The sequence below is a fragment of the Caloenas nicobarica genome, chromosome 1 (genome assembly GCF_036013445.1).
Source record: "Caloenas nicobarica isolate bCalNic1 chromosome 1, bCalNic1.hap1, whole genome shotgun sequence".
Lineage (NCBI taxonomy): Eukaryota > Metazoa > Chordata > Aves > Columbiformes > Columbidae > Caloenas > Caloenas nicobarica.
This window is the reverse complement of record NC_088245.1, coordinates 143744245-143764999: the sequence shown is the minus strand read 5'-3', so window position 1 is coordinate 143764999 and position 20755 is coordinate 143744245. Positions and strand designations below refer to the sequence as shown.

Sequence of the window (20755 nt, the reverse complement as noted above, 5' to 3'; positions counted from 1 at the left end):
TAGGGATGCTCGAAGAACTGTGCAAACTTAATTTCATGGCATTTGGAGAAGTATCTTGTTAGTGTTAAAGCTTCTGCCTGATAGTTTCAGTTTGCTCCTTCCCATTTCTTACAGTAGCCAAACAATGATCAAATGTTTGTCATCCATCTTATTTAAAAAACTCTAGATCCTATGAATCTCTTTCATTAATTTTTCCTAAATTATTTCTTTTGCAGGTCAAAGACTTCTAGTCTAAATATTTGTTTCTCACATGGAAGCAGAGCGTGCCTTTTGGTCATAGAATGGTTATTTGTGAGGTGACGATGGTTGAGAGTGCACTAACCCTGCCAGAACAAAACCAGGACAGCAGTAGGTCTGCATCATTCTAACATTAGAACTGATCTCAAAAAAACCCCACAGCCTTTGTGAAAAATGTGGTGTTGCAGAAAAAAAAAAAAAAAAATCAATAAAAATTGCACATTTTTTTCTACAGCATTCTGCATGCATATTAAGAGATCAATCAATTAGTAACCGATTCAATGCTAAAAAGTCCAAAACACTGAAGAGGTGTGTATACATTAGCCATCTTGAGTCTAGCTCCAACTATATTTTCAGAAATTCAGATTGTTATACTAATTGCCAATACTAGAGATTCAATCTAAGATCTATCAGCCAGACTAGGTCCTTTACATTTTGCTTAGTGTCATGAGTAATAGCGATACAATTGGAGGTTTACATGTAACATGACCAGAGTAGAAAAAGAGATCTTTACTACAGAAATAACAATTGAACACAAATGATGCACTAAACCCATCTATTTGCACTTCTTCTTGTTGGCTGTTTGGTGCTTACCAAAAAACCTTTTTTATTTAGTCTGCTACTATGTATTTGAAGAGGGTGTTTCTTGGTTGGTCCGAGGCACCACCATAACAAACACGATCAATGGTAATAGAAAGAAAAATGTCACGTTGTAAGACAAAGATATTAAATACACTCTTATGATTTAGCCAGACTTTAGCTTGTTTAGATAAAATGATTATGTGGATAAGAGGAAAGTCTTCTACTGTACCAGTATCGTATTCCTCTTCATCTCCAATGCTGAACACTGGTTTCACACCACGGTAGGGTTTTCCTACTCTGTCACTGCTGCTGATGTGTCTGTTGGCAATGAAAAGGGCAGGAGAGGACATGGGATAGAAGAAGAAAAATAACTTTCAAACTGATGGTATAACTCCTACAATAATGTCTTAGCAAAACGTAAACACAACTGTGCAACTGAGAAGGACAAGAGAATTTCATGAAGGAGCCTGCGACAAAGCTGTGACTGACCCATCAAGCAATTTGGTTAGTGAAAGCATGTATTTCAGTTACTTGGCTAGGCTGACTGTTGTAACAAATAAAGCAAAAATAAATACTTTTGTGTTTTAAAAAAAAACCCCTTCTGGTCACCTTCTCAAATGACAAAATAAATCGGAGACCTGAAAACTGACAACATGCTATGGTGTTTCTAGCATGAAACTGAAATATTTCTGGACATTCAGGGCAGCTTTATAAGGATGCCAAATTGGAATGGAGGAAAACATGAAGACTACTAACTAACATGTCTGGAAGCTCATTTTCCTGGTTAATTCCTCAAAATGTAACAAAAGACCACAAGCACTTCCAATGGGCTTATTATAAACCATCCACTGTAGTGTGAACTCTGATTTCCTGTCCTTTGCTTTCTCCAGCATGAGACAAATTCTGCAGTCTCTGGTCAAGCAATTCCTATGGCTAAAAACCCAGCATCACTGGGATTTCTGCAGAGATATTGACCTCAAAAATCACATTTAAATCTGTTTCTACAAATCATATGAAATGACACAAGCAAACAGAACTGAGTCTTAATGTTTGACAGCACAGTTGCAAATCCTGAGATATTTTAAGACTCCAGCTCAGAATGCTGTGATTACATGGTCACAGCTGTCATGTTAAAAATTTTGGCCCTCAACTGCTGAGAATACTTGAAAAATACAAGAAAACCTAAAGGTTCAGAAAGCCACAACACAGGTAATTGCTGAAAAATAGAAACAGTTCATTATTTTAGCCTTTAGAAACTGCAACGTGCAATATTTAAAAAACCTCACATCTGTCCCTTTCCCCATTTTAATTTTTATAAATTCCCTTTCCACAACATGTATTCGTCTTTCCTATAAACTATAAGCCTTGGTTCCTGTTTGAAGTGTATTCACAAACTCGAGCTTACATGCTACTATAGAATCAAGTTGTAGAGGCAACCTATTTAGTAATAAACAAATGCTAGTACTTAGGTATACCTGAAATCATATTTGAAAGTTAAAAAAGAAACCTAAGTCTTCTGTGACTGAAATTTAATAATGTAGACGAAACAAGGAAATGTTTAATAGGAGAACAAACAGAAATGCATTCTAGAATGAAACAAAAAATAAACATACAAAAACATGCTCATTAGTGTTTAAGACAATAAGCATCAATGACACTGACAATTCAAGAGGGCAGTGCTTCTATATGGAGGCTTTTGTAAATATGATTTAGTAATACATAACTGAGTAAGAAGCAGCACATTTAAATATTGTCAAATTGAATTACATAGAGAGGATTTAACAGAGGATTTCGCTGGTGTTTATACATCAAAGTTAGTCAAGACAAGAGAAAGTAAAAAGCTACTTTATAAAAACCTGGTAACATCTTCAACTAGAAATGGATTTCCTTTAACTTGTCTGCATGGAAGACCATCATTACATTGTTACAAATTGAATGGAATTCCCCTTAGTGGCAAACTTGCAAAAATGAAATATATTTGGGATAAACACAAAGCAGATCTATTTGAGTGGCTGGGAAGAGGATGCCATTCCAGGTTTTTACGAGCTGCTCTTTTAAGGGAATAGTCTAGTGATCCACGATGTGGGCAAATTTATTATTGCATCTTCCCAGTGAAAGAAGATAAGCAATATGAGTGAAAGGAGCAAGTAAAATAACTGAAGTATAATCTCAATATATCAAAAATTTTTGGTTGCAAATATAGATTCAGGTGTCTTTCAGTTATCGAACAGTCACCAAGTGTTTTAAGTTGGAATTTTGACACTTTTCTACCATGTTCTAAAAACTGATCAATAAAATGTTGGGAGAAATCCCCATGGTCTCTAGGATTTCTAAATTAACAAAATATATTATGTGCTCTTGAGATTTTCCCACTTTTTTTTTTTCTTCATTTTTTTTAAGAATAGCGGTTAACATTACTATTGGTTTTACTCACACAACACCATTCCATAATGCTTACGGGTAAATCCTATCTCAAAGTATGTGCAAGCTACTTGAAAGAAGAATTGGTACACAATCCTTGAAAACCCGAAAAGCATTTTAAATCTTCATTAATTTTTCCAGATCCAATCTTCACGCTTTTCAGTCTATGAGGGTCAAAACCTACAATATACAGTTCCTGAAGTAAAACCAAAGTTCCAAAGTCATTATGCTTGAGCTGTCCTTCATTTATCACAAGTAATTTCATATAACCTCAATTCACAATTTTTATGACTGAAATAATTATAAGGCAATAAATCTGAGACAAATGCAAAGGGACTCCAGATTTGTGCGAAACGTGGTAGTTATTTGAACAAGATGAGGGAGAATTGCAAGGTATATTTACTTATTAACCCAGCATTTTGATTTTACCAGTGATGAGCACCTCTGTCTCTATCAGCATGTTCTTTCAACTATATGATGAGAAGCTAAAAATCACAGATTTCCAGAAAGAATTTCTGTATGGGTTCCCTGCTACATCTAAGGTCTGATAATGCTTTATGAACAGTTTTTAACAAGTCTTTTTCATAGTTGCAGTCTCTCCTGTTAAAACCTTAAGCCATAATTTGTTCAGTAATGGCTCCTGGTGTCTTTCACTAGTACAAGTCACTAATAAAATGTATATAGGAAATGACAAGTAAAATAAAAGTTCCATAAAAAGCAATAGTAAGGAAGAGAACAGAAATAACAAAGCAAAAACTAAGAGAAGAAAGCACTGCCAATACATTATTTTTCTTCCTCTAGTCCCCTGACCAGTACTTGTAAAACCCAATAGCTTTAATATATTAAAAACCCCTAAATTAAAAATATGCGAGCAATTTTGTCAGTGTAACCAATGCTTACAAATATTGTGATGCCATGCTGAATACGACAAAGGTGGTTTTAGTCAGACTGCTGAATTATCAAGCTTACCGCTCCAGGCTTGCTCTGTCTGGCCAGGGAATATTGAAAGGTATTCTATAGTATGTTGGGGCAGAGGACAGAACAAAAGAATTAAAAAAAAAAAAAAAAAGTTTAAAGGAAAAATCTGGATAAATAATTGAAATGCTCTATATTGGCAATGTATCTTCTTCCAGGAGCATGTTTAGAAATAAAAACAATGCTTCATGACAGCTAGCCACAAAGTAGAGAAATAGTTGTAAAAATTCTGTGAAAAGATGCATTTTTGATTCTATGTATGGCTTACATATTAGCCTTACCTGAATTCTTCACATAACAAAAGCTACTATCAAGTGCTATTTAAGATTTCTTTTGCCTCTGGTTGTGAAACAATAATAATTAAAAAACCAAAATCCAATACAAAAATCTGTACCTTTTAATCAGGTACAAGACTACCAAAACCTACTCTAAGTTTGGCATGTATTTTACATCCTGCTATCAAACAAACACTAGCTGTGTAAGATTCTTGAATACCAAAGTCCTAGCAACATATAGCTCCAAAGGCTGTATTTTAAAAAACTCTAAATCAGGCTATTTGATTAAAGCTTTGACGGATGAAAACTGTTATTCTTTTATCTAGGTAAGTATTTGGAATGATGATTTGCAAATAATGATTTGTCTTTTTACATGTTTGCACATTCTCATTCCCAGCTCTACTTGGAGATACAAAAAATGAACAAGAGTAGACTCTGGGTTTGAAAAGCAGCTTTACATCAGGACTTGAAAAATCAAGATCTTCAAAAAAGTTAACCTCAACTTGACAAGATGGGGCAGTAAAAAAAACAACCAACCAACTAACACAAAACAGAACAAAACTAACTCAACAAAAAACCTATCCAGAACCCTCCTGTCATTCACCCATTCTATTAGTCGGGATGGGAAGGAACTGAAATAAAAGTCAAATATTTGTTAACTTCTAGACTGAATACAGAATCAACACATTATAAGTTGTCAAACTTATCATGCAGTGACAAATTCTAGATGAACATTCAAGACAAAAGGCTGCTCACTCTGGCCTTGCAATACTAAGGCAGCACAGTAGGCTGACTGCATTATGATAAAATTGTGAGGAGGGTAGGGACTGGAAATCTAAAAGCTGAAAATGGAAAATAACTTTTTCATTCCTGATTAGCACAGTCTTCACATTTACAAAATAGCCACCTGAAATGGGAGGTCATTCCTCACTGCTAATTCACAGTGAAATATAAATGACTCACCTGTCCACTGGAGTAGATGTATTTTCAATAAAACTAATAACTTTTTCTTTCACATTCACAGATTTAGTCTTCAAAGCAACTGTCATTTTATTCACCAGGGACTTTACTCCTTTTCCATCACTTGAACCATTGGGAGAATCACCCTGTAAAAGTAACTCCTTTCAGGATTAATCATACAATGTTATTTCATCTCTAGTTTGTTAAGAAAGGAAACAGACTACAAAATAGTACTCTTCTGCTTTCTGGTAGTCAATATAACGTTAATTATAGCATTAAGTATTCATTTAGAGTCCTATCAAATGACAGCAACAATCTACGTCTGAAGTGAAGATGATCCAATAAAGCAAGCTTAACAAATTCTATTACTGAGCACTCTGCTACAAAAATCCAGAGAGGAAAGAATCCTATTAATGATAAATCCCATACAAATTAAAAGTCAAAATCCACGTACAACGTATCAGCTGTAGAAAAGAGACAATTGTGAGCTTTCCCATGAAAGTGCAGGCCAGTTTTATAGTAACTTATTCCTAGAGTGAAGAAGAGCCAGGACAAGAATTGCATATTACATATATTCTGCTGGAGAACGACTACAGCAAGTTCTTCTCTACAAGCTCTTTCACTGAAGAGGATAAAAATGTTTAGATCGCCTCCAATTAGTCCAGGAATATAGTTTGAAATTAACCACACAACCAAAAACAATCGTGACTTGCAGTAATGCATTTTACAGAAGAGAACGAGGAATACGCAAAAAAAAATTCAGTACACCTAGGGCTCCCATCCCATTATACCAGTTGAGCTTAACATTCACTTACATCAGCAGAGGAGTTTATGCTACTTCTTGAGCCTGAGGTACTAGCGATCCAGTGGCCATATCCATTCTCTGGTCCTTCCACATTTATATCTGCTAAGTGCTGCTGGAGGGCTGTTAAAAGGCCATTAAAAATGTTCAGAACTACACTGGAATTAGTCTGTTGATGAAAAATACTGTCTATCCAAGACTAATTAGTAACAATTTGTGCTCCACATGAGTTAATAAAACAGATAAATTCAGATACCACTATAATAATCCCTGGCTTTTCTTTCAGTAGTACAGAGGCATTAAGACAATCTTTATTTAAGTAAAGAAAACAGTTAAAATTCAGGACCAACTAAAAATAAATCACTGCTTTGATCCTAAATACAGTTGTTACAACACTGCATATATTGACTGGTAATGTCTCTATACTCATATTGCAGCACAGATGTCTCCACTGTTGCAGAGCCCAACTGATCCCAGCACCATAAACTGCAGAATCATGAACGGATTATTTGAGAAAACACAACAACAATTAATACTAATTATGAAGTAGCACCTTCATATGGATCTGCAATCTACAGAGGCTAAACATCAAGAATGATAAGTCAGAAGAGGGATTTTCCCCACTTTCTGTATTAATCTTTCAGCATTCAGAAATGTGGGTAAACCATAACAGTTAAGCATAAATGTGCAAGTGCGCAGTGTTGACTTACACAAAACAAAAACCTGACAAATGAGACCTATTTGCTATTCATTTAGCTGATTTCTAGCGAAAGCCTAATAAAAATATCAGCAGTGTTAAGATATCAAGTTTTCTCAAGCCGAAGCTCATTATTAATAAGCTTACCCATAAATCCTCCTTTGGCAATGCTTACATACTCCTTATTTTTCTGTAACAGAAAAGACATTTTTGTTTGAAGCAAAAATCTGTGGAATGAGTTTTGCAAACATGGTATTGAAACGGGTTAATTTCATAAAAACTGTGAACTTGAGTAATGTAAAAAACAGTTAAGATTTTAAAGGGAAAATATTTTGTCACTGAGTATCAATATGTGCAGACACACTTTATTTCAGTTATTAAAATTAACAGCAATTTAGTTGTACCTGTAAGAAGTGTGCGAGCACCATGTTCATATACATATCTTCTTCTTCCCTGCCACTTCCCATGAAGCAGAGATGTTCCCCACCAGCTACGGAGCCAGACTCAATTGATTGTTTTTGTGCTTCTAATAGGGATTTTACAGACTGTGCAAATTCTGCGGGGTTTTGAAGCATCTGTAGAACGAACAAACAAAAAGCGTTGTTTGACACCAACATACTGTAACAAAACTTGTGAAAAGATATAAACTTTGAAAATGGTTATAATTTGTGGAGCACAAACAAGGTAACACCGCCACTGTACAAGACACACACACACAGGACAGCCTGACCCAGACCTCATGTTACGTAAAAAACACTGAGAATGGTCCTTTTCTTCCTCACTCCATCTTGCTCTACCCAAGAAAGAAATGCAGCTAGTTTGTTAGTTTATTTTCAGAGACACCAAATAATAGTGGAAAAAGTCTTTGCAACTTTCATGTTGCATTAAGTTGGCAATATGGCAGAGGGACTGATTTCCACATTTACACATGCTTGAGGACAACATGTTCACACTTATTAATTTTGAAACCCTTTAAAATACCTAGAATTTCTAGCTGCCAGTAAGGTCCTTCTCTTGTTGTCTCCCCGCTAAGCTTTTTCTCATTTACTTATCAAGATTTTGGGAAAAAAAAAAAAAAAAAAAAAAAAAAATCAGGAGTACAAGGAGATACTTGGGATTCTTAGTACTCTCAAAGAGCTAAGGCAGTGGTCTCCTGAAGGCCTACTATGCATACAAAAACAATGAGCTGCTACATGAAAGAGATGGAGAAAGAAATACTTTCTAAACACAGCTGAAATTTCAATCTGCTCTTGTGGGGAAGGCACTTGTTTAAATTAAAAAGGAAATACTGACCTGTAACTGGATGGGGGGGGAGTGGTGTGGTGTGCCAACTGGCACACACTGCAGAAGTAAATTCCAATATGTAATTTAAATACATAGAAACTAATGACATCCAATTTAGGAATTGTCTTCATGGACTTCTTTTTCAGATATTAATAGGTTTTAAACTGTTTAATAATATTGAATATGATGTTCAGTTACAGCTAACAGAAGGACGCACACACATACCATCAGCAAAGTTTTACCCTGAATAGTTTTTGATCTAGGCTAAAACCCAGATCATATAATCATAGAATCATTTAGGTTGGAAAAGACCCTTAGGATCATTGAGTCCAAACCTAACACTGCCAGCTGTCCACCACTAAGCTGTCTTCTCAACTGCCATGTCTGCACGCCTTTTAAACACCTCTAGGGATGGTGACTCCACCACTTCCCTGGGCAGCCTGTTCCAATGCCTGACAACCCCTTCCCTGAATAATTTTTTCCTAATATCCAACATAAACCTCCCCCAGTGCAACTTGAGGCCATTTCCTCTCATCCTATCACTTGTTACTTGGGAGAAGAGATCAACACCCTCCACACTACAACCTCCTTTCAGGTAGTTGTAGACAGTGATAAGGTCTCCTCTCAGCCTCCTTTTCTCTCCTACATAATTATACCTGTGCAAATAATACTGAATAATACATCATTTGAATTAGAGAGGCAAAGATAATAGATGCAGGACTGAGCTTATTAACTAAGAAAGATAATAAAAGCCTTTTATGGGGTATATACATAGAAATCATTCCATGCAGCATCCATAGACTGCTTGGAGTGAAACAGTAGAGTGCCAATCTTGAAGTGAAGAATACACTGTAAGCCAGCTGAAGCATAAGTGATATGGAGGAAAAAAAAGACAGAAAAAAATATGATTCAGTGTTCATTCAGGAATTAATAATCAAATGGAAACCACAGCAAAGTCTTTAAGTAATGAGCCTGTAGTATGTCTCAGTCCCCAAATTAATGCACTTCTTTCACATTGTACTGCAAAAATTTTAAAGCAGCAACCTAATCCTTTTCAAGACATATGCTCCTTACAAGGAGGCTGTAGTAATACCAGCCGGAGAAAATAAAAAATGCTACTTGTTAAAATTAACAACAGCTTTCATTAGAAATTATGATACTAAAAAGAGATATCTCCTCCAAGCAATGTCTAGTCTTCAGCTGTATGGGTTTCCAGTTCTAATAAAAGAAGTCTGGAATCCCAAATTCTAATGTGATTAAGGACTAAACTCAGTAAAATTATGCTTCTACCAATCTCCTTTGGATAAACTAACTTTTGAAACCTCATCACGTAGCTACACACTGCAGTTCACAGACTAGAGCCTAAAACAGCAATAATTTATTTTTCAAGATAGACACTTCCGTCTCCTTCAGTTTAATTTAGGATTCAGAAATCAGTAGAGAAACAAAAAGCATACAAACCAAATCTGAGTCTAAATGAAACGCTGTTGATAAATGCCCAGCATTGTATTGCTCTGCAGGACGACAATCCACTACAAAGAACCTTACTCCTTCCTGAAAGAGAAAAAATGTGCCTGTTATGAAATTTTAAAATTGTGTAATTATTGATTGGAAAGTACATCATTCAATTATATTTTAATGCTAATTCTAATACTACAGGAATCCCTCAAAAGGGCTAACAGCTATCGGAAAATCTTATTTCATTTGATTAATCTGAACTTCCACAGTTGTCAGACCACCAACAGAATTCTAATAGTAATTTCCGATTCATACATCAGCTTGCCCATTGGAAAGGATCACCCAAGTGCAAAACAGACGGTGTAATTGTTTCACCTCTACTGAGAAGAAATATAGTGGATATGAGGGCACACATCAACGAAAGATCAGAAGGGACAACTTCAAAGTCTCAATCCAACAGTCCATCACTACTCAGCACAGCCCATAAGTATAGCTTTATATCCCATCAACTTAAACAGGATGCAAACAGATGCTGAACTTTGGTTGGACTAGGGAAAAAAAATATGCACGATGAAACTGAGGCCTGGAAACTGCTTCAAAAACCCAGTAGTCCATAAGAAAGACTGTAATCTAGTGACACTATTATCCATATATTGGTCTTAAATACTGTAAATGAAGTCCCTGCATCTAAACATGTCTGCAACTAGCTACTACAGAAACAACTTGAATCTTTTTTTATTGTTGTTTTGTTTAAACCTTTCACTGACAAAAGACAGGTATTTCGTAATGGGATTCTTCTAAAAGGCACTGAATAGTGGGGTTTAAATTTTCCTCTGCTATACCTACATTTGTAAAGGAGATCAAATTAGTGAGATATTATTTCAAATTCCTACTCCTCAGATTCAAATCAGCTGTATTAAACTCCCCTGTGCTGTAGCTCTAGTTGCTGCAGCACAAATGCATTGCAGTCAGCAGATCAATTTCATGGGAGACAAAGATAAGAATACTTTAGCAAATACTAATCTGTGTTGTTAGCACTTTAAAATATTTGTGATACACAAAATGGTAAGTGATTATTTTCTATAAAATTGGGGAAAGAAGAAAACCACCCACAACAACGAAAACAAAAAACATAAAAGAAGAGTAATTCAGCATACTGACTCCTTGTTGCTGATTTGCTTGAAGAATTTCAGACACAGAAACTGCTAGACAGAGCGCCTGGCTCAAGTCTGTGTCATCATCTTTGAGGCCCAGCAAACTGCTGCCAAAAAGACTGTGGTTGTCCTAACGAAACAAGAAGGGAATAAAAAAAATTAACTGAAGCCATTGTCTTTAGATACGAAGGCTTAAAGGAAAACTATACCCGCTGTGTCACAACCATTAAACCTGGCACGTGTATCTTGTCCACACAGTCATCAAATTTTTGATCAACTGAAATTCTTCCTGAAAATCATGGCAAGGCCTAAACTTCCCTTACAGACATGCTTGTTCACTGCTCTGACCATGCAAATATGATGAAATACCTCTGTGGGTTTTTTTGTTTTGTTTTGTTTTTTTAAATCTCACATACCCGTCTACAAACATCAGAGAAATTACATACGAGCCAAAGGCAATGACTACCAATTACTTTTATTTCATGAATTCACTGCAGTTGGATATCTTAAGGAAGGAAGAACTGCAAGAAAAGTGCGGGTTATCACAGCTTTATCTCTAGTAAGTGACTTTTTCCTGTTGCAAGTACAGCTAGGACTGCTGTGCAGTCTACCACAATGCAATTGTGTCAGTATGGCATTTTTGCTTCATCAGTTCTTAAAAGAACCTGGTTTGCAAAACAACGTCATCAATGATGAAGTGCAAATATCACAGGGAAACTTCTCTCCAAGATGTTTCACCTATCTTTCTTATCTTTCAAAGATCCTAACAGTAAATACCACTAGAGTAACAACATGAAAAAATTGTTTAAAAAAAAAACACAATGAAATATTCAAAGTTACTGTCAGCGGGAGCTTAAACAGTCACCCAAAACAAGAGAATTTCAAAATTACTTTGTTATTACCTTCCTGAAAGAAGCTGGAGTTTTGCTACAGTAATATTGTGCCAAAGAGAAGAGATCTTCTATATCCTCTAAATCAAGACTGGCTGGTGAAGTTTCTAAGAACTCTGAGGTACACAAAGAACATTAAGTGCACTGTTTTTTCAAATGTAGAAAAGAAGCACCTTACATCTTCTCACATCATAAAATAACTTACTTTTAATTAGGCATAACACAATTGAGTTTATTGAGTAAACATGAATGTTGATTCATTCACCAGGTGGAAAGAGAAGATACAGGAAATACTCCTTATCCATGGGAAACCTATGCTATTTGATAGAAGTTCAAACCTGCTACACAAATTAGTTTTACTGCACTCTTACCTCTGTATAGTTTTAGCTTTCAGTTGTAACACTAAGTCAGCTGCCTTTTCTAAAAAGGGCTGACCAACAGAATCCTCTAGAACACAGTACTCAATCATTAGTAGATGGTACAAGGGTGTAATTTTGCAGTATATGACAAAGATGCAAAATTCCAAGCACCTTCATTTTTAACTACTAGGAGATTATTAATTATATTGTATTATTCCATGTAAAAAAAATTGTAAAAGGCTGGTGAAATAGGCTCACAAGAAATTCAGTGTAATTTCTATAAAAAAAGAAGACAGTAAGACAAGAACAATGAATTAGGCTCAAGTCAAGTGCATATAAAAATAATAATCTGGAAAATGGAACAAGTGTGGTAGATTTAAATAAGGATTTGAAAGCTGCTGCTTTGGGCTTAGTAACATGGTGATTGTTTCAAGTACGCCAAACTGAAGTATAAAACTAGGTGGGGGAGTGCTAAAAGGAAACACAAAAAAAGAATGCTAAGGACAGGGCAAACATGATGCAGCAGAAGAACAGCAAGAAAGGAATTAGTGGGTTAGGGAATTCATTAGTGAGAAAAAAATCACAGGGGAAATAATTACATAATTCATTTCTTCAGTAACTAAAAATAATAATAAATGAGGATTATGCTATATGGTAAATATTTCACTAGCAGCTATATAAGAGAAGTACTTACTTAGCATTTCTTCTTTATCTGATTCTTGTGCTAAGATAACGTCTCTGAAAACAGTAAAGTCACAGGCATAGATTAAGTTAGTAAAACCCAAATGAAACAAAAGTGGATTAAAACTGTGTCAGCAAGGAATGTCCTAAAGAATTAACTAGATACTTACTTTGCATTGACAAGGATGATTAACATTAAGAAATAAATGAAGAATGGATCTGCTTGTTGTAGATATCCATCCCATATAGCCTGAGTGACTTCAGCTGAACAGTAATATGAGAAGAGGCTTCCAAGCTTAAAATTTGGAAAATTGTGTGAGAAAAAGCAATAACCAGGAACAATCTTATCAGTCTAACATTTTTAACACAGATACAAGATATTGAAAAGAAAATAAACCAAACAAAATTATGTTAAAACATACATTTGCACCATGTATTTAAGTATGGTTCTACCCTCAAAAACAATTTTTATGGAAACAGTGCAGTAATGCTACAGATTATCTGTGAATAAATACGCCTACTGTGAAGGGAAACTCAACTGTACATTGTCAGCCTTGCAAATTCAACCAGAGATACTGCAATCAGGCTGGAATACTGTTTAGCTCATAGTAACTGCTAAATACCAATTGTACCAGGAAGACAATAATAAAAGAAAATATTTACTCAACTAGCTTAGCAAATACAACTTTGAAAGGATCCTGTAAACAACATTCTTTTTATTTTTTCACAGTAGAACCAAGCTAATTGAACATGGTTGCACATTAGTTTAACAACATCACTTGCCTAGCATTACAATTACATTATGATGCTTTATGGCTGATAAATTACACATTTGCAAGCACCAGAAAATTCTCATTACCATTTAACATACTGTTTGCCTGTTCCCATTTAAAAATACATCCTCTCTGATATGCAAAGTTCAAAGTGGATAAAAGAAAAGGTAGGAACTTCTTTTCATGCCAGATATTTGCAATCACACCTAACTCAAATGCATACCGGCTCGTTTCACGGGGGTCTTACTGGACTTGCTGATGCATACAAATTCTGTATCAACACAGCTACAGCTTTCAAAAGCTCAGTATCTGCTTTTGAACACGGTCATGGAATATTTCAACACCTCCTACTATACTTTTGTAACAAAAGGTGAGATCTATCCAATTCTAAGTGAAACACAACTGAAGGCAAAATGTCCCTGAACAACAAGGCAATGACAGGTCTCTGAATGCTGCTTGTGCATTTCTACACATTAGAAATACCTCTATATAGACCAAGTTTTTGACAGATGGAACAAGCAATTTTTATGTGATCTCACAATACAAAATGAAGCTTAAGATTTTTTTCTAAGATTGTACACCAGAAAGCACGACATTGAGGACTGGCAGCTACACTAGCTCATTTCCCTACCTCCTTTCAAAGGGAAGATTTTTTTTTTATGAATGAATTACTACACTTTTAATAAATAACTTCAAAGAAGTTTGTATTTACTAAGGAAAATTATATGTTTAAAAAAGGGAGATTCAGTAGTAAAAAAAGACCTGATTGCTCTTTTGAATGCTGATGACTAGCAAAAGGCAGATTTTGAGAATATGGACACATTTTAATATTAAAATTCATCTTTAAAAAAAAGAAAACCAATAAATACAGACCTTGCAGCTTAAGAATTAATTTCAGTATTATTTTTTTAACTGGAAATACATAGAGTTACAAAAAAATTTACAAAGCTAGTGGGTACGAAAGAAGAGCCTAGAAGAGTTCATGGGTCATAAAGTTGTCTTTTATAGACTCCGCCTCTGCAAGCACTGCATCATGATTTTGTAGTGCATATACTAAGTAGCATTGAAACTAAGAATTTTGCTGCTTTATGTTGTAGTCCTGCTACACAGACTTTATAAAAATGATTGAGATAAGCTCTTTATAATTACTCCCAACTCAAGGCAGTTTTAAAGTTAAGGTGAGGAGGAAATGACCAGTTCTTGAAGAACTGTAAAATACGTGTGCCTAAATTCTAAAAGGCATAGCACTGTATAAGGCAGTCAAATATATCTATTAGCATGGAGTTTTTAAAAATTATCAGTAATTTGACTTTAAAAAACCCATTAGGCTGATGTTTATCCATATCTACAGCTATACAGCTGCCTACTATATAAACTAACATCACGGTTTCTTACTTTTTGAGTATGTCAGTTGGTCTGATTCTTAATTATTCCAATAAATTCTTAACATCAGTGGCTCAATTAACATCCAGTACAATAACAATGTGACATTAACAAGATCTCATACCCTATGTTAAACAACTGAAGACAAAAAGCCTGCACTATATTAAAACATGCAATTTATTTCAATATACGCAGTACTAATCTCTTGTACTACTCTTCCACTAACCGCCAACATGTACTTAAATGTTATTAGAAATTTATTTTTCATTATGTTTCCCTACTTTCACTTTATTACCCAGTTGAGTGCATATGAGTCTGGAGTCATCTTCTTAGTATCAAGAAAGGAGCAGAGTTCAGGCTCATGGTACTGAAGAAGCAGTCTAAATAGATGAAATGGTCTTCCCTTCATAAAACAATCCCTAAAAAGTAGCAGTGAAAGTAATCGTAAACCCTCCTGTAATATTCCAGTTGTTAGACTTACAGTAGCAATTCATTATTAGTTGTGATTATGTAATTTCCTGTATCGTTCTTTTAATTCACAGAGACTGATCATGAAACCAACTCGCCTCAAGAGTCACCAAAAAAAAAAAAATTACACCACCATATTAGTAAGCTAGGAGAAAGAACAAAATACTGCCAATACTTAATAGAGTATATAATACAGAAGTATTTAAAACAGATTTAAATAGCAAAGCAAGGCTAGCATGGTATCGACATTATTAACTAAACCCCAAATTTTAGAAAATATATATCATTCTAATATGGCAGCCAAAGGAAATTTTAAGTATGCTTATTTCACACATGAATAACAAATAAATATCACTTCATCAGTCAGAAAACAGAGTATTTAAAATTAAGAAATAGTTGTTTAAAGACATTAGGAACAAATTTCAAGCGTATAAAAATTTATGTAAACTCAGGTGAAACTTCACACACAGATCTCCAAACACAATTATCAGTCTAACTTTCTTAAACAAAGCTATGTCTATAGTGGTGAAATGGAAACATTCACAGCGAATTTTATGTGGAGATTCTTTTATGAAATTAACAGAACAACTCTGACTTCCATTAAGTTAACATGACAAAAAGTGTGAAAAGAAGAAAAATATTCTACTAATGAATTTAGCCTAAGAATCTAGAACTGCAAATTATTTTCTGTTTGAATGATTAATATGGTCAATTATTCCAGTCAGTATTTTGTTAGAATTAATTCCTAATAAATATTTCATGATAGTTACAAAACACGAGAAAATGTGAATAAAAAGTGATTAAAACCAAACACACAAAAAAACCCCAAACCAGCAAGTTAAAAAATGAAATTTTTATCAAATAGTAATGATGATCCAGCTGTCAAATATCAAATTGGGACTGAAATGACCTAAGTGGAGATTTGCAAATATACTATAAATTCCCTTTTATATCTTTCCGTCTCCCATAAAAACAACCAAAACCAAGAACAACAACCCCCCCCAAAATCCAAAACCAAAACCAAACAAACAATGAACAAACAAAACCACAAAAAAACCCACAGGCTATATCTCAATGAAACATCACCTAAGTTCTTACAGAGAAACTCAAATACTAGACACTCTGAAAGTCTTCTATGGCTAAAAGTATATGAATTACATGACCATAACGCCACTATCCCCAAACAGTTCACAGAGCCCAACAGTATTTTAAATCACAAACAGTCACAAGCTGAGTAAAGAGACAGGACCGATAAATGTTTCCTGTCGCAACACCAAATGTGCACTTTTCATATTACGGGCACATGTCCAGTAGCTGGGCCAGAATCTCCTTTCCAGGGAATCAGACTAAGATCTTTAATTACAGACTAACCAGATATTATTTCACAAGGTCTTAATCAGAAGACCTTGTAGCCTCACTGAAGCATCATGATGCTACTGCAACATAAATAAAAAATAATTTTAGTGAGAGCACCCATATAACAGCATGAAAAGCTCCAATTTTTTTTTATTAAAAAAAGAAAAAATTCAGTCCCAACTCAGTGGAATACAGGGAAAATAGCAACTACTTCATCTAAAGAGATTTTGAGACTTAATTAGTGCTTATGAAATATTTTGAAGTGAGATAGAAGCATTTTAAATACCAAAAATGCTGAGAAAGGAAAGAAAAAACTCTTTCAAACAACATATGTGAATTAGATATTTTTCATATAGAATGAAATGACAGTTGTTCTTTAAAAGACACATCAAGTTTACATCAGCCACATACTAATTCCTTACCTCTTAAACCAACTCAATTACCTCCTGGACTTCAAACCAACAGGTCTTGAAAGATGGGTCAATTTATTATCATATGAAGGAATCTGACAATTTTGCTACAAAACGCTACTCTAGCCAAAATCAACATGCACATCCTTTCAGAAAATACTTCTAATGCCAATAAAAATAGTATACAAGGAAAAGAAAGTGTTTTACCTTGGAATGAATTTATTCATAATAGCATAAAAGCAGTTGTACAAATCACTGCGTGGCAAACGAAGCTGCACCAGAGGTTTGAGTAGATGTATCCAGCCAAGGCAAGAACTGTATTTAACATTGCGTGACTTACAATAAAAAGTAATAACAGACTCAATATCCAGAAGTAATACTGACTTCTCCTCTTCTGGCACTGACAGCTGGTCTGAAAGAGGCACAGCAATACAAATTGTATTAGCGGCCTTTCAAGAAATTGAATGAGAATATTTCACAGCACAATATCACCAACAGAGACTGCCTGGGGAAAAAAAAAAAAAAAAAAAGGCACAAAATGCCCCTCTTCTATTCCTATTTAACATGCTCAGCACATAACTTATGCCCAACTCTACAACAAATTAATTTGTATTTCAACACAGTTCAACCCACAATGCATACTTCCAATTCCTCAAAAGCCCACTGACGTGCAAATCTATGAAAATCAGTAGTTTGAAATCAGTTATGCTTACAGACTTAGATTTTAGTATTAACAGAAAAATCACATTTTTAATCTCTAATTCAAAGTAGTTTTCCTAACAACAGTTTAAATTTGGGGTTGTTAGGGTAACTATAAAAAGAGAAATTATTTTATTACTTACATCTACACCTGGCTTTTAAATTTGATTTCGTACTGTTGTTAATGAGAAGATACACTAACCATGGACGTTTAATCTTTTATGTAATATAGTGCATTGCTTCAAATTCTTACAAATGTTGTAAGGTACTGAAAAGTAAAGATGTCAGCTCTTTACTGTCAGACTAGTTATGAATTCATAAACTTATATTGCTGCATTTGGATAAAAATTGGCACACCAATTTGATACAAAACCAGTTCTGTAATTAAGTTTAGCAAGCGAAACACTTCTTAAATACTGTCATTATCGAGTTGGATATATACGCAAAGCTTAGGTTTTCATTAGTTGTAAAGCATCTTTCTGCATAGGCTCTCACTTAAAAGGCTGACAACACTTCTGAATAACTACTGGCATCCACTGCACTTGAAGCAATGAATCGAAAACATATTGAAATATGTCAATACCATACCTCAAATTATGACTTCCTCCATGTGATGAAATGACTACTTAGCTTACTTACATTTAAATGTATCAGTCTTTATTTATACAGACTCTAGAGAAACCAGACTTTTGTCTAAGTTCATACAATTTTCTGTGTAACATTAAATACCTCTTTTTTTAAAATGAAAAATCTAGTATTAAATACACTTATGAACTATATAGTTGAGAAATAAATTTTCTTCATCCATTTAGATTATGTCAATTTTACTATAGCTAAACTAACTTAGAGTAAAAGAAGGAATAACCATGTTTTGTGCTGGACAGGGGCAAGAGATGTGTACTCACTACATTGATGCAGTGGCACTAAATTTCTAGCGAACATTTCCCCCCCTCAATTACAAGAAGCCCACAAGTCTCATTGCTGTTAGGTGAAAGTTTTTAATAGTGAAGTCTTTAATATTTTCCCATCAAAGCCAGTCAATATTTGGCATTTCCTTTCCTCTACCTCTCAAGAAAATCAAATAGTACATAAAACTCAAATGCCATCTGAAGATTTATTTTCAATTTGGAGACTACTTGCTTTGATAAAACACTGAAATAGAGAGATTTAATTCAATCCCAAATTGAAATCTCTATATAATCTTCATTCCGAACTAACTTCACATTTATTACTTTAATCAGTTTAATATTGTTACATATCATGTAATAAAGACAAAAGGAGAACTAATAAACATTGAAGTACTTAATTTTGTACGTTATGAATACTAATTGGGATGTTTTGCCATCTTCCAGAAAGACAGTCTGATTGAATAATGCTGGATTTTTTCCTCCTTTCCTTTACAGGACAGAGAGAGAAGGAAAATAAGCCCTACTAAATTCTAGGGCTAGAACATGCAGAACTGCATTTTAGCAGTAGGTGTGTATGCACGCATGCAATAACTCCATTCTTTGTCTTAACTTTCAATTGTGTAAGAATAACTTAAAGATTGACTGGTAATAAAATAGAAGATTCTCTTATTGATGCCATAAGTAGTAGTATCCTAATTTATAAGTCGGTATTGACTCCATCACCTGATCACTGATACTAATGCTGTTGCTTGGTGTCAGGAATTTCGCCATTTTTGTGATGAGTTGCCAACCAGATCTTGTGGCAACTCCTTACAGACATGTCCTGGCAGCATCGTGCTTTCACAACCAAACCTTTAACTTTTGCTGAAAACACTATTAAAAAATACCTTTCAGAAAAAAAAAAAAAGTCTTTAAACTCCTAAATGTTTAATACGTTTCTTCCCTTAGGGGTCATATGCATTTGGTGCTACATCAGCTTCTCAGGTTAAGTACCAGCCAGTAGACAATTAAAAATTTGAATGGCACTACAAAAAGACTGTCTGGTTTAACTGATAGTGTTTAGAAAAGGATTTAAAATATTTTCAGCTCCTGGATCTTTCTTCCCATTCATCTCTGACCATGCAAACTATCATGTACAAGCTAATATTTTAAACTTCCATGATGTCACCCATCTCAGAGTACAGATAAGATACTACTGTTTTCTTAGAAGTTCTTTCTGATGTTCTCTGCCCTCTCATCTTCCTCCAAAATGTAAACATCATTCAGGTTATTTAATTCAAATAACAAAGCCCTAAGACAACTCAGAGTACTGAGATTTTTGCATAGGTGATCTAAATGTAATTGAACTTACCAATTAGCTCTTGGCAATCGTTATGAATTGTACTCTGCTCTGGCAGGTCTAAGGAGCCATCCCAGGATGCTAGGCTGTCCCCCTTTCCTACAACATTAAGTGCAATCTGAAAACAAGAATAGAAAACCCACTAAATATTGTAGTATCCTTTTGTAGTTACCCATTTATTGAACTCAATGAAGAGGAATATCCTAAAACTGAATCAACATACATGCATATTAAAATTCCAGTATTACGTCTCTTCTGTAGAGATGCCTGGTAATTAAATCATTTACCTCAAATCAATTGGAACTTCAAGTATTTCCTGCTTCTTGCTGTAACTTTGTATTTACCTTCCAGACTTTGGCCCTCAGCTCAGCAGGCAATTGCCTTCCTTGAATGATGTTTCTCACAGTTTCAAGATCACAGCCTCCCTCTTCTAGAGCATCTGCAAGATCTTTTTCCCTATAATTATACATAATGTATTTATTAAAAAATAATACAATATTTGTCAATGTTTATGTATTAAATAGATGTAGACAGAGGGCTATTATCAGGCAAAACCCACACATATGTAAAGATACCATATAAGACAATTTGCCAATTATTGAAAATAAATATTTGCAACATGTTTATTTATTCCTTTATTTTTA

The 20755-nt window shown here is 34.6% G+C and overlaps 1 protein-coding gene across 2 annotated transcripts in view; it reads right to left on the bottom strand.

The window, feature by feature from the left end:
• Positions 1–20755, bottom strand: part of TBC1D23 (TBC1 domain family member 23) — a 35079-nt gene that overhangs the window by 6226 nt on the left and 8098 nt on the right. The window contains exons 2-16 of one of the 2 annotated variants that reach the window (XM_065657365.1): positions 20456–20567; positions 20124–20229; positions 17373–17577; positions 15227–15350; positions 12946–13070; positions 12789–12832; positions 11748–11851; positions 10853–10975; positions 9695–9787; positions 7354–7524; positions 7097–7139; positions 6266–6375; positions 5454–5596; positions 4210–4254; positions 1049–1137 (exon numbers count right to left, since the gene is read on the bottom strand). In XM_065657365.1, the coding sequence (XP_065513437.1) occupies positions 1049–1137; positions 4210–4254; positions 5454–5596; positions 6266–6375; positions 7097–7139; positions 7354–7524; positions 9695–9787; positions 10853–10975; positions 11748–11851; positions 12789–12832; positions 12946–13070; positions 15227–15350; positions 17373–17577; positions 20124–20229; positions 20456–20567 (1637 nt within the window). The remainder of the gene's footprint in view (positions 1–1048; positions 1138–4209; positions 4255–5453; positions 5597–6265; positions 6376–7096; positions 7140–7353; positions 7525–9694; positions 9788–10852; positions 10976–11747; positions 11852–12788; positions 12833–12945; positions 13071–15226; positions 15351–17372; positions 17578–20123; positions 20230–20455; positions 20568–20755) is intronic. The other variant, XM_065657354.1, reaches the window with a different exon arrangement.